The 13,170-nt window shown below is 42.0% G+C and overlaps 1 protein-coding gene across 1 annotated transcript in view; it reads right to left on the reverse strand.

Moving 5' to 3' along the window:
* Positions 1-92: 92 nt before the first annotated feature.
* The window catches only part of LOC140243892 (lanosterol synthase-like), a 31,539-nt gene continuing 18,461 nt past the window's right edge, over positions 93-13,170 (reverse strand). The window contains exons 16-20 of the mRNA XM_072323561.1: positions 5,260-5,325; positions 4,487-4,567; positions 3,916-4,086; positions 3,241-3,319; positions 93-2,732 (exon numbers count right to left, since the gene is read on the reverse strand). Of these exons, the coding sequence (XP_072179662.1) occupies positions 2,556-2,732; positions 3,241-3,319; positions 3,916-4,086; positions 4,487-4,567; positions 5,260-5,325 (574 nt within the window). The 3' untranslated portion in view covers positions 93-2,555. The remainder of the gene's footprint in view (positions 2,733-3,240; positions 3,320-3,915; positions 4,087-4,486; positions 4,568-5,259; positions 5,326-13,170) is intronic.

Here is a 13,170-nt window from a genome sequence, read left to right on the forward strand (position 1 = left end):
CATCACAACCTTTAGACATCATGCAGCTCATTTTCAAAGCCCAGAATGAATCACCAGACAACCACACAAGAAAATGACCATGATAACGTATCCATGTTGCAGTCAATATCATGCGCTCACAGTGATGCATTGTTTAATATTAAGCATTTCAGAATACACACCAAACCCACCAACTGAGCCTACATCACCACCCTTGGGATACACGCTAACAGCTGCACCTTTCCAAATTATTTGACAATCACTAGTCGCAGTTGGCCAATTATTGTAACTTTACTTATGATGTCTAATTTCATCAGAATCTAACACACCAAGCTTTGAATTAATGAACCGTGAATATGGCAAGACCATGTTTGAAATACACATTCTGTCTTACTGCAAGGCAAAAACATACATCATCTGAACACAAGTAGCTGACCAAATTTGGCTTCTAAAAAATAAAAAAATAGCATCTAATGGCTTGCTCAAGTATGGACAGAAGATAATGTTTGTTGCACTCTCTAACCAGTCTACTATGGCAGGCAAAACACACTAAATCTGTTATCTTTATTCATTCATTTGCCATGTTTTTCTTTTGGCCCTAGTCAAAGATTTTTTACAAAAATACACCAAGGTCTTCCATGACCACTTAATCTCTCAATATTGCCAACAGTCAAAATGAAACACAGACAGACAGGACATGGCATTTACGCAGATAACTACAAAGCAGCATGTTGTGTGTTTGTGTATCCACTGTAAAATGAATCGATCAAGTTATCACAAAGCTATATCGCTTCTTCATCTCTCACAGCTAAAGCAATAATGACTCATATTCCTGTTGACTTTCCGTCAACTAAAAAAATGTGTAAAAGCAATGCGATCGTTGTCTGTCATCTTTCGGGTTAGTTTCTTTTCACAAATTTCAAGCCACCACAGACGACAATTTTACCACGAGTATTTGGTTACAAGGCAACAGTATCCTTTAAGGACAGCCCACACAACTGGAAAACATGCATACTATATAACAGCCTATATATTTGTTTCATGCTAAGCCAGGGCTCCACACTAACTTTTATTTCTGGTGGCCCAAAGGCAAACATCCGACCTTTTTTGGTGGCTTGATCAGGCCACCAAATTCTTCATTTCTGAAATTTTGGTAGCCCTGGGCCACCGGGCCACCGTTAGTGTGGAGCCCTGGCTAAGCTATTGGTCTCCTGGGGGTACATGAGCAACACATACATGTACCACCTATCATAAACCATGGCAGTTCAAATACACTGTAATATATCTTAATCTACACTTTGCTTCATGGAAACTCATTGAAAATTTGCATTGGAAACTCATTGAAAATTTGCATTAAAGTTCTCAGAAATACACAGCGTACAATATTTTAGATAACACCTTTATGTAACTGCAATTATTTGATTGGTCAACTGAAAATTGCATAACCACATTTTCTTTTTCTCATCACTTCTTGTATTACACATCACTGATTTTAACTACTTAGATGTATTCATACCTTTTATCCCAAAGTAAGGAAAAATACCTGTTTTTTTTTATCTCTGTGTATAACATTATTCTGAAGTGGTTGAATTCTGTGTATTAACATTTTATGATAATGATGAACCAAAATTACCTTTCTGTTTCTCCACAAAGATACACTTGACCTGAATATCATTACATGTTACATGAGCAGAATGTACATGTATGCTCAATATTCCATGAACATCAATCCAAGGAATAAGTTAGTATGTCATAATTGTGGCAGCTGGAAAAAAGTTTCAGTTCCAGAGCCTTACAAAATTGAGCATTTTGGAGAGGTTGACACCAACGTTGCAACTGTAATACATAGTTTTATCATCTGCCTCCTCAGGTTAAGTCATGTCCCACTCTTCTTACAAGACAATTATGTTTCTGCATATTGGGTATGCATGTAGTTCTAGACCGTACATAGTATAAAGCAATACTTTTCTTCTCTTGAATGATCAAATTGCTAATAATCCTAAATTAAACATTTGCCCCCCCCCCAAAAAAAAAAAAAAGAAATATTTCTGAGTCTTCAAATCATAGACTACTCAGGTAGACATAAATGAACACTCTCATGAGAAACATGGCCTACTGTTGCATCAATCATTGGAGGTTAATAGTGCTCCCACATCAACATGTACACCCAAACATCTACCCTGTACAATACATTTGTGACCCATGGAATGTGAAAATTTTCACATATTATATCTCCTAAACATGCAAACTGATGTATATGAAGTATAGTGTAGAGACTAAATTTCTGAAAGCACAGGCAATTTCAATGCAAGTTCTGTATTGTTGTGTTTGCAAATGGGCTGGAAAATTCAACATTTCCTAACTACACATAGGCAAAACCTATCAGCTGCCATTAGATTTACACTTTTGATATCTTGTCAGACTGTCAAAGAAATGAAACTGGCCATGGGGTACAGTCTATTCATTTTTGTGCTAAAATGCCTAAATTCTTGCACACATACTTATTTTTGTCCATGAAATGAGAATTTCCTGCATCTATAGCAGCAGTCACAATCATCTGAATCACAGTTACTGCATCATAGCTTCTCCCAATCCTCCCCATTGCTGCTGTCGGACCTCTCCACATCAGGACTGCTGGTGGCGCTCTCCGGGTAGAGCCTGGAGTAGCGGCCAAGGGCCCAGATGGGGAAGACGTTTCGGTAGCTGGTGTAGCTGATGGCGCAGCTCTTGTTGAACACGCCCATGATAGATTCCTTAGATGAAGCGAAAGAAAAATTAAACAGTGCAACCATTATTTATCAACACAAAACATCAACATACATCTTGTCTGGAATTTTTAAAGGTAGTTTGACTTGAGCCCATGGCTTACAAAACTTTGACTGCATACATGTTTGTGACACACCTTGCCAGCCAAGAGATATCAAATAATGAATGCATATTGACACATGATCTCTTACAGCGAGCATTACTCAAAAGCAAGATATTTTCACAGTATGAAATTTTCACAAATTGGTGCCGACTGCCTTTTTCACAGCATGACATTTTTCGCGAATTGCCTCTGCCATTTAATGCACAGTGTAGACAAGAACTTTTGTGTGCATGTTAATTTCACGAAACTTGGCTCAAGCCAAATGCTTATAATGAAAATGCACACGAACATTCCTTGTTCTACAGTATTATCACAGGTAAAAATGCATACAGGACTGTCAACGGTACAGGAAAGTGTAGTCTCCGGTCATTTTTCTGCCACTGAAAGCTTACCTGCGGCCAGTCCCCATTCTCGCACTGCCTGTCCATGATGACCTTGATTCCCCGTTCGATCACCGTGCGGTCAGGGTACCTGAGAGAAGTTATGAGGATGTCCACATTTATACCACCAGTTGTCAATGATTATCAATTCTGGCTTCCATCTCATTCCACAGAGATGGATACCAGACTCTTTATCATCATATGAGATGGATCAGTATCAATTAGTGACAATGATTTTTACTTTTCTTTTTTGTTAAACTGTCAAAATTACTTTAAAGGCTTGAAAAAAAAAAACAGGACCTGACATTTCCATTCAGAAAAATAAAAAGGTTGTACTGGAGTAATGGGCCACTGAAAAATAAGGTAGAAAGGACACTGTTTTTTAATCTTTAATGGAACAAATCCTGCATTATGAGTTAGCTTCATTGAGTGAAATGTGGAGTAATATGGGCAGAAGAAGAAAAAGAAAAAAAAAAAAACAACCCAGGTTGAACTCTTGCAGAAACTGCTCAAAGCACATATTTTATCGTGGGAAAATAGCTCTTCTGCCAGCAATATTTTGGGGTTTTCTGCACAGCAAATTTGATTGTGAAGGCACACGATGTTGATAGCAGTAAAAAGACAAAAATTACTACAACAGCAACTCAGGGTTGGGGATATAGATGTGGTTTCCATGGTAACACATACCTGACAGCCATGAGACCTAGCAAGGCCCAGCAGGTGTTGACGATCTGGGAGGTGTCGGCCTGAACGTAACGCCGCTCCTCGCACGAGTCAAACTTCTCCCCCCAGCCACCATCCTCCATCTGCTTGGAGACGAGGAACTCGCAAGCCTTCTTCGCCTCCGGAGTGGCCGTGCTGGTTGAGGAACAGATGCAGTGCACTCCCGTTATAACAAACATAGTTATAAAGAAATTCTGGTTACAACAAAGTAAAAATTCAGGCTGCAACATTATCCGCTCGATGTATTTTTATTCATTTGTTAATTTGTTTGGTTATTATGAAATTCTGATATAACGAAAGAAAACTGATATTCCTGAGGACTTCGCTGTAGTGGGAGTCTGCTATACAGCACAAGGCAAAAAGATTCTACAGAAAGCCTGACATGTACATACATTATATATCTCATTCTTCCATCTATCTTTAATACTAAGCTCCTCACTATCACTGCAGCCCACACGTTTCTCTCATTAATGATGCTCACTGGATAAAGAAAATAAGTCTTAAGAGCACATAATCTTATTTGTGTAGCACTCACTCCAGATCATAGCGCTGTCCCATACATCCAAGGCCTTCCAGCCCAAACCAGGTGGCGTATGTGAAACACACACCCCAGGATCTGTATGAATCAAAAGCAGTGGTGAAAACAAAGAAAAAAAGGCTACTGTAAAACCAGAAAAATTTGCGACATGAAACTGTCACCAATTGGAGCTAATTGGCCTTTTTTTTTTTGCAGCTAGAAGCTTTCGCGAATTGCCGAAAATGAAGAAGAAAATTACAAGTACACCAAATGTTGGATTGCGTAGAAAAAACAAACAAACCCCCCCCCCCCCCCCAAAAAAAAAAAAAAACACTTTCGTGGGAATTATGTTTTCATGAATCCGGGCTCCTTGCAGAATTCGCATAATTTTCATACCATATAACTATTTTAAAGATACATTCAAAGGTGCAGGCTCCTCAAGATGAGTTAGTATTTGAATGCTGAATGTCTGGTGAAAAAATGTGAGTCTTGAGTAAAACTTTGAAGTGCTCAAAATTGTCAATTTCACCGAGAAATAATGGGAGGCAGTTCCATAGGTGAAGAGCAACAGAGGAAAGTGCTCGGTGTTCATATCCCTTGTGATGTGTAATGGGCATCTGGAGAGTGGAAGGCCAGATGAATGAAGGCTAGGGTGAAGCTGAAACCGCTCAATTAGGGAAGACGGGTATCCTAGGGCCTGACCATGAATGGAAAAGGATGCAGTAATTGTTGATATCCACACACACATACACACAAGTAAGTGTACATCACCTATGCGCCATCACACTCACCCTTCCCATGATCCATCTTCCTTCTGAATTCCTTTGATGTAGTCCAAACCCTGATCCACTACTGACCTGGGAAAAAAAAAGGAGAGAGAGAAAGAAATAAATTGCTAAACGGGAAATGAACTTCTAGCAGTTGAAGTCAATATAGAGCGAAAGAGAAAGGGAAATTCAGACAGACAGAGAGAAGGAGATGAAGAAGAGAAGAAAAGCCTCCTCTTTATATATCTATATAGTAAATAGGTAGAGTGAAATTTGCATTGTGATTGGCTGGATAGCACCATGTGATTGTGGGAAAATTCCGGTACAGTGGCACGACTGTGCCACTATACCGAACGCTTACAGCGCGTGCCTACGCTTTATGTATGCAGAGATTCGCGCAGGTAGGGACGTAGTAGGACAAGGCCAAGCATTTCAACGTACGCGCATGTAGAGCACTGGACGCAGAATGTAGGAGTTTATACGCGAGTCTGCTCTGTGATGTACAATAGGCATACGCGGCTGTACCAGCGTCGCGAGCTGTGTACGTAAACTACAGTACAGTAGGTTGTGGTTAACTCTGCGTGCAAGAAATCAGTGCCGGTACGGTGAGTCTAAAATTAGATCTAACGGGTTAGGGCCTAGACCTACGGCAAAGACATTTACAATTGTAGATTGAGGGACCTATTTACTATAACAATTAGTGCATATTCTATTGATGCACCAGTACTGGACTATAGAACTCCAAATACTAAATTATCCCTCGTGCAGTTCTATTCACCTCGGCCTGCGGCCTCGGTAAAACAAAACAACACTCGGGATAATTTAGTATTTGTCGTTCTCTAATCCAGTATAGTGCATCATAGAGCATGCACTATTTGTATAATATCTAATATATGCATGATTTGGTTTTATCTTGTCATTTGTGTGAGAATTCATCAAATGAAATGTACATGAGGAAGACCGAGTGATAATGTTGCATTTCCACAGAGCCATGTCGACAAGCAGTCAGTACCACAGGCAATACGATATAGCAACACGATATTGCAACATATCTGAGCAAACTACAATGTATATGTACCATACATTGCAGGGTTTTCATTTTTGCAAATTTCACAAGTCGAATGCTATTCGCAAGTTTTAAAACATGCATACATTTCTCCCATCCATTGATATTACTCAACTCATCTCAAATTTAACCACTTGCAAAACTGTCATGAAAGTCCCGATTTGTGAAAAATAAGACTCGCGGAATATCTGCTGTAAAAAGTATCTGGTCTTCTAGAATACTAATTTGATGCAATCCCATTTCTAGAAAATTAGCTTAGGTCCAGAAAAGAGAAACACACCAATGACTAATATATTTCTAACACAGTATTGTAACTGGATGGTTTTCAGCAATGCCGCATTCTCAGCACACTGGCGTACCTTTCACGCTCAACAACCACACGATGACACTTTGAAGAACTTCGAAGCAGACAGTGATGTACAATATGTACAAAGATGGTCGTTTATTGTCTTGTAGATGAAGTTCACAAGTCTTCCGGTGCGGTATAAGAGAGTGGGTATCTCCCACTCAATGAGTGACCGATGAATACATGAATGCTCGAATCAACTAACTTCAAAGAACAAAATCATTCTATTTATAATGATTCTGAGGGTGCAGCACATGGTGCTATGGAAAATTTTGTCTGGCACCACCTAGCAACACCTAGCAACAACATAATGAATATAATAGCATTTACATGCTCCACCCCTTAATAATTTATGCAAACCATCCTCCAATCAGTTGTCGGTTACATGGCTTTAGGCCATGATCATGCCTGTTCAAAAGTGACCATCAGGCTGACCACTAGACTACACTCTACTTTGTCTTAGCGACTGTCCACTACCACCTGGCTGGTCATGATGGAAAATCCCATGTATATATGTGTGGTGCTTCTCCCTCCTCTCTGGGGCTAGCACCCTTCCCAAAACTTTCCATAAGTTTCCCCAGACTCGACATTTCTTATATATTTGATTGTAACAGTTTGTACTGGGGAAACAGCCGAAACTTTCCACAAATTTCCAAAGACTCAACATCTTCTTTGTATTTCTTTATATTATGGTTTGCGAACTCAACAATTTCTTTGTATCCCTTAATGTTATGGTTTGCAAAGGAGAAAACAGTTTTCTGCTGAATGATCACCTTTTATACCATAGAGCCAATATGGCGGCTGCAGTATTGATGCACTAACTATATGCTGTAAAATGAAATGTCATCCTTTCAAATGACTGATATTCAATATCATCAATTTGTGGTGCATGTATGACACAGGATTGATCCACTCGCTCTGTCACAAACTTCCCCCTCCTTAAGATAATGTAAATGGGGTGGAATGATAAAGATCAACATTCTTTTTCATATACCCATTTCCATTAACCAATGATTATGCGTCAAAGTCACATTAAATTCATCATGTACACCAAGAGATAATTCTGCTCCCTGTTGAAAGAATTAAACATAAAGTAATTATACTTATTTACACACATTCATTATTTGTCATCTGACCAACTGAACTGTCAGAAATTCACACCATGTTTTGCACTTGCTCAATATATGTGTTATTGGCACATCATATTATCATACTTGAAAATGCTCAGAATACACATGGTAATTATAAATGTTCATCTCTTCCTGCAAAATGAGAGCCAGCTGTGAGCGAGTAGCATTTGAATCGCCACTTTCCTTCCACATTCAGTGCATAACTCTTTGGATAGTGATTAAGCAAAATTCAAATCATTCATAGTGCATTATTCAATGTGTATAATGATGACAAATCAATCCTGGCCACAGGAACAATGTTCACTAAACTTCTTAGCGTTCATCTTGCAGCCGTTCAAATATTTACAGTCCGGCATCCATGCTTACGGAATCCTTCTTCTTGGCCAGAACAGTATTTAGTGTCCAAGTGATGATGAAATTCAAATTCACATCGTTAGGTACTTTAAAGGGGTTTTCGGGTAGAGAGTTCTCTTATAGTCAACAGCAAGGCAGAGGGTTAACTTGTGATGTTAACATATTATACAGGACTACATTATGTTCTCTACCAACATCATTATCATGACTGAGATACAAGGCATTAACATACATTTTCTCATAATTCTATTACCAGAGAGCAAATTCCTCACAACTAGGAGTAGCTATAATTGCATAATAGTCACAGCTTACATGCGTGACAGACCGTCCGCATTTCCATTTTTAGCCCCGCTTCTGTGTTCTACACGCATGGGGTAAGCCTGCAGCTGCAGACACCATCTCATTAACCTAGCATTATGGTTCTGCATCTGATGGAGCCATCGGAGTGGATTGTGATCTGTCTGTACTAGGAACTTCCTCCCAAACAGGTACGGCTGAAACTTTTGGATAGCCCACACGATTGCCAGGCATTCCTTCTCAATCGTGGCGTACCTTTGTTCCCTTGGTAGCAACTTTTTGCTGATGTAGGCTATGGGGTGCTCTTCCCCTTTCTCATCTTTCTGACTGAGCACTGCCCCAATACCTCTGTCAGATGCATCAACCTGTACAATGAACTCTTTCTCAAAGTCAGGGTTTCTAAGCACAGGGGATTTCACTAGTGCATGTTTGAGTACCTCCAGTGCTTCACTGCACTTGCTGTTCCACCTAACTAACCTTGGTTCGTTTTTGCGAGTGAGATCTGAGAGTGGGGCTGCCACTTTGCTGTAGTTAGGGATGAATTTACGGTAGTATCCAGTCAGTCCTAGAAATGCGCGCACGTCAGTTTTTGTGACTGGTTGAGGGAAATTCACAACTGCGTCAATCTTCGCAGGCTCTGGCTTGACACATCCCTCACCCAAAACAAAGCCAAGGTATAATACCTCTTTTCGTGCAAACTTGCATTTGCTCGGTTTTGCTGTCAAGCCAGCCGCTCGCAGTCTACCAAGCACCTCCCGCACATGAGCAAGATGTTCATCCCATGACTCGCTGTAGATGATGATATCATCTATGTATGCTGTCGCAAATTCATTCACGCCGCGCAGCACCTGGTCCACCAACCTCTGAAAAGTTGCTGGCGCGCCTTGCATGCCAAATGGCATGACATTAAACTCAAAAAGGCCAAATGGGGTTATGAAAGCAGATTTCTTCCTTGCTTCTTTTGTGAGAGGGACTTGCCAATATCCCTTTGTTAGATCTATTGTTGTCATGAATTTGGCTTTCCCCAACTCATCAATGATAGCCTCAATGTTGGGCATAGGGTAGGCGTCAAACTCTGTCACCTGATTAAGCTTTCGGTAATCGACGCAAAGTCTTAGTGACCCATCCTTCTTTTTTACGATTACTAAGGGACTAGCATATGGGGAATCTGAATGGGAAATTACCCCTGCCTCAAGCATTTCATCTAGCTCCCTTTTTACTGTCTCTCTCACAGCATGAGGTAGTCGATAAGCCTTTTGCCTAATGGGGTGGTCATTGGATGTCACTAGGTCGTGTTCAATCCTGTCAGTCCGTCCGGGATTGTTGCTTAGGATGTCCGTAAAGTCATGAATGACGTCACCTAATTGTTGGGTTTGTTGTGTTGTCAGGTAGTCAGGGAGTTCCACTTCACTAGAGGTCCCTCTTTGTGTCAGTGGCTCTATAAACTGGTCTAGGTACTCGTCATCATTTCCATCATCCACATCCATGTACATCACGCATTCCTCTCGCTCTCTCCAAACTCGCAGCATGTTTGTGTGAAATACTCTATGCTTCTTCCTCTTGTCCCCCATCTCAACTACGTAATTCACATCACTCAATTTCTGTATCACAGGATAGGGTCCTTGCCATTTGGCTAGCAGCTTGTTGCTGCTTGATGGGAGGAGGACTAACACCTTGTCGCCTACTTGTAGGTCTTTTGTCCTGGCTTTCCTGTCGTACCAGGCTTTCTGCCTCTTCTGGGCTTGGGCAAGGTTCTTTTGGGCAGCTGTTGTGATGTTGGCTAATCTCTCCCTACAATTTAGCACATATGATACTAACCCTTCCTCTGGCACTGTCTCTCCCAACCATGCCTCTCTGATCACATCTAGGGGCCCTCTTACTCTGTGTCCATACAGGAGCTCAAAAGGGGAAAACCCTGTAGATTCTTGGGGAACCTCCCGATAGGCAAACAATACATATGGGATGAGGTCATCCCAGGTCACATTTCCCTCCAGTGTGTAGGGTTTGAGCATGTCTTTCAGGGTGGCATTAAATCTTTCAACTAGACCATTAGCCTGGGGATGGTAGGGGCTGGTCCTTATCTGTTTAATGCCTAGACTACTGCACAGCTGCTTCATGAGTAGGGACATAAAATTTGACCCCTGGTCTGACAAGAGTTCATGGGGGATCCCTACTCTACTAAAGATCCTTATCAGCTCGTCTGCCACTCTCTCCGCCTCAATGGAGGGGAGGGGTACTGCCTCTGGATACCGGGTTGCGTAATCACACACAACAAGAATGTACCTGTTTCCCTTCTTACTACGAGGCAGTGGCCCTACTATGTCAATTGCTATCTTTCTGAAGGGGCTGCCAATGACTGGCACAGAGACTAGTTTTGCCTTACTAATCCCTCTTGTCTGGCTTGCACACTTTTGGCACGGACCACAAGTCTTGCAGAATTCTGCCACATCTCTGAAAATACCAGGCCAATAAAAATTCTGCATCAATCTTTGCTGTGTTTTGCCTACCCCGAGGTGACCAGCTGTTAGGTTGTCATGGGCAACCTCCAGTAGTCTTGTTCTATACCCCTTTGGTACTACTATTTGCGTGTACACCTCACTACTTTCTGATTTAGAGTTTCCTGACCACTCTCGCATGAGTACCCCATTCTCGACATAGAAATGACATCTTCCCTCATTTCCCTCTTTCTTTTCCACCTTCTCCCATACTGATTTCAATGAGGGGTCATCTTGTTGGGCTTGAATCAATTCCTTTCTACCAATGTCTAAGTGAGTGGGGAGTATTTTCTCTCCTTGTGGCTGTTCTCCGTTTGCTGCCTTGTCACTAGTGGTATCGGACTCACCTGTCCCCACAGTTGTATCATCGTGCACATCATTCACATCATTCACTTCATTCACCTCATGTGCACCATCCTCTCTCTCATCATCATCATTGCCGCTGTCTGCAGCCTCCCCTTGCTCATTCTCCCCGAACAAGTCCCTTACCTGAACTTTGGATCTGATCACTTCTGCTCTAGTTTGCTCTTCTTTTAACTCCTTTTCACGGGCCTGATTTCTTGTTACCACTAAGCCTGCCTCTTTTCTACTCACATAGTCGGGGATGTCTAAGTCAGGGTCATTCTCATCTAGCACCTCATTTCCAAGCAGAATATCAACTTCAATCTCATCTACTAGTCCAACACGGATCCATTTCTTGATCCCATACGGCTCACTAATGAGATGCACTCGTGCAATGGGTACCTCTTTCTTACTAAAGAGACCCCTCATTTTCACCGTCTCACCTGGGATAATGAATGTTGGATCTACGACATCACTTCTCGCTAGAGAATGAGTGCACCCCGAATCACGCAGCAAACGTACATGTCTGTCCCCCAGTCTGGCGTCACTAATGTATGGTCTTAGTTTGGGGTGGGGCTCAGGTCTACAGAAATAGGTGGGACCGTGTCCCTGGGATTTGTCATTCCCCTTCTTCTCGGCCTGGACATCAGATTTGTGGGCATTTGGACAATTTACTGCGATATGACCAAACTTATCACAGGTGTAACACCTCACCTTTGCTCTGTAGTTACCCCTATCCTCATTTTGCTTCTTATTCTGTTTAGGGTTTGGCTTACTTTCTCCTTTTCCCCCTCCTGATCCCGAATTCCAACCTGGTTTAGGGGAGTGATTAGGGCCTGCTTTTCCCCAGTGTCCCTGTGGTTTACCTGCCCCTTTTCTGCTAATGACATACTGATCGGCAAGCCTTGCCATGTCACCCAGTGTATCTGGCTCATGGTCTCGGAGCCACACCCTTAGGTCAAAAGGCACTTGTTTTAGCATTTGCTCTTTTAGGATCTCCTCCTTTAGTCTGTCTAGATCGTTTAAAGCCCCCGCCCCCTGGAGCCACCGCCCAAGAAGGTCCGTCAGCTTTACAGAAAACTCAGTATAGGTTTCTTCCCTATCCACCTTCAGTTCCCTGAACTTGACCCTATATGCCTCGGGTGTGAGGTCATACCTACGCAAGATGGCTAATTTGACTTCATCGTACACTCTACTACTTTCAAGTGACAGTCTTGAGTATGCCTCCCTAGCTCTACCTGTCAGTAAGGGGGCGAGCTGTAGTGCCCATACCTCCCTTGGCCACTCATTTAATTGCGCCATCTTCTCAAAAGCACGGAGAAACACATCAACATCTTCTCCCTCTTTGTACATCGGCATCCTTCTGATACCCCCATCTAAACCAAAAGACCCTGCATTGGTCCCCTTGCGCTCAATTTCCAATTTGGCATTTTCTAATTCAGCAAGGCGCACCTGCATCCGCATCTTTTCAAGTTCAAATTGCATGCGTGCTTCTTCCATTGTATCAGACTCAGTGCGCTCAGCAGTGTTTTGGGTCGTATTCTTATCTGTGCTCATGACTGGTGCGCTTGGCAGAGGCGAAGCCTGCTCTTCCTTTGCCTCTTCTATGTTTTTGATCAACTGGTTTCTATTCAACCCTTCATGTGACAGCCCCAACTCTTCACACTTTTGTCTCAACTCTTGCATCCTTAAGAGACTTAGGTTACCCTCTTCCTCCATGTTCCTAACTAAACAACATGCAACCTTTTCACTTTACATACAATATGAAAGTAATACAACGTAACACTGTGGTGTGTCCACTCTCTCTGCCTTGCCTTGAAGTTGACTAATTAAGAGAAACTCACTTACCCCTCTGATAAGACTTTCGCCCCCCCTTATCAGTCAGTTGGCCTTGGCGATGCTCCT

The sequence above is a fragment of the Diadema setosum genome, chromosome 20, assembly GCF_964275005.1.
Source record: "Diadema setosum chromosome 20, eeDiaSeto1, whole genome shotgun sequence".
In the NCBI taxonomy this organism is placed as follows: domain Eukaryota; kingdom Metazoa; phylum Echinodermata; class Echinoidea; order Diadematoida; family Diadematidae; genus Diadema; species Diadema setosum.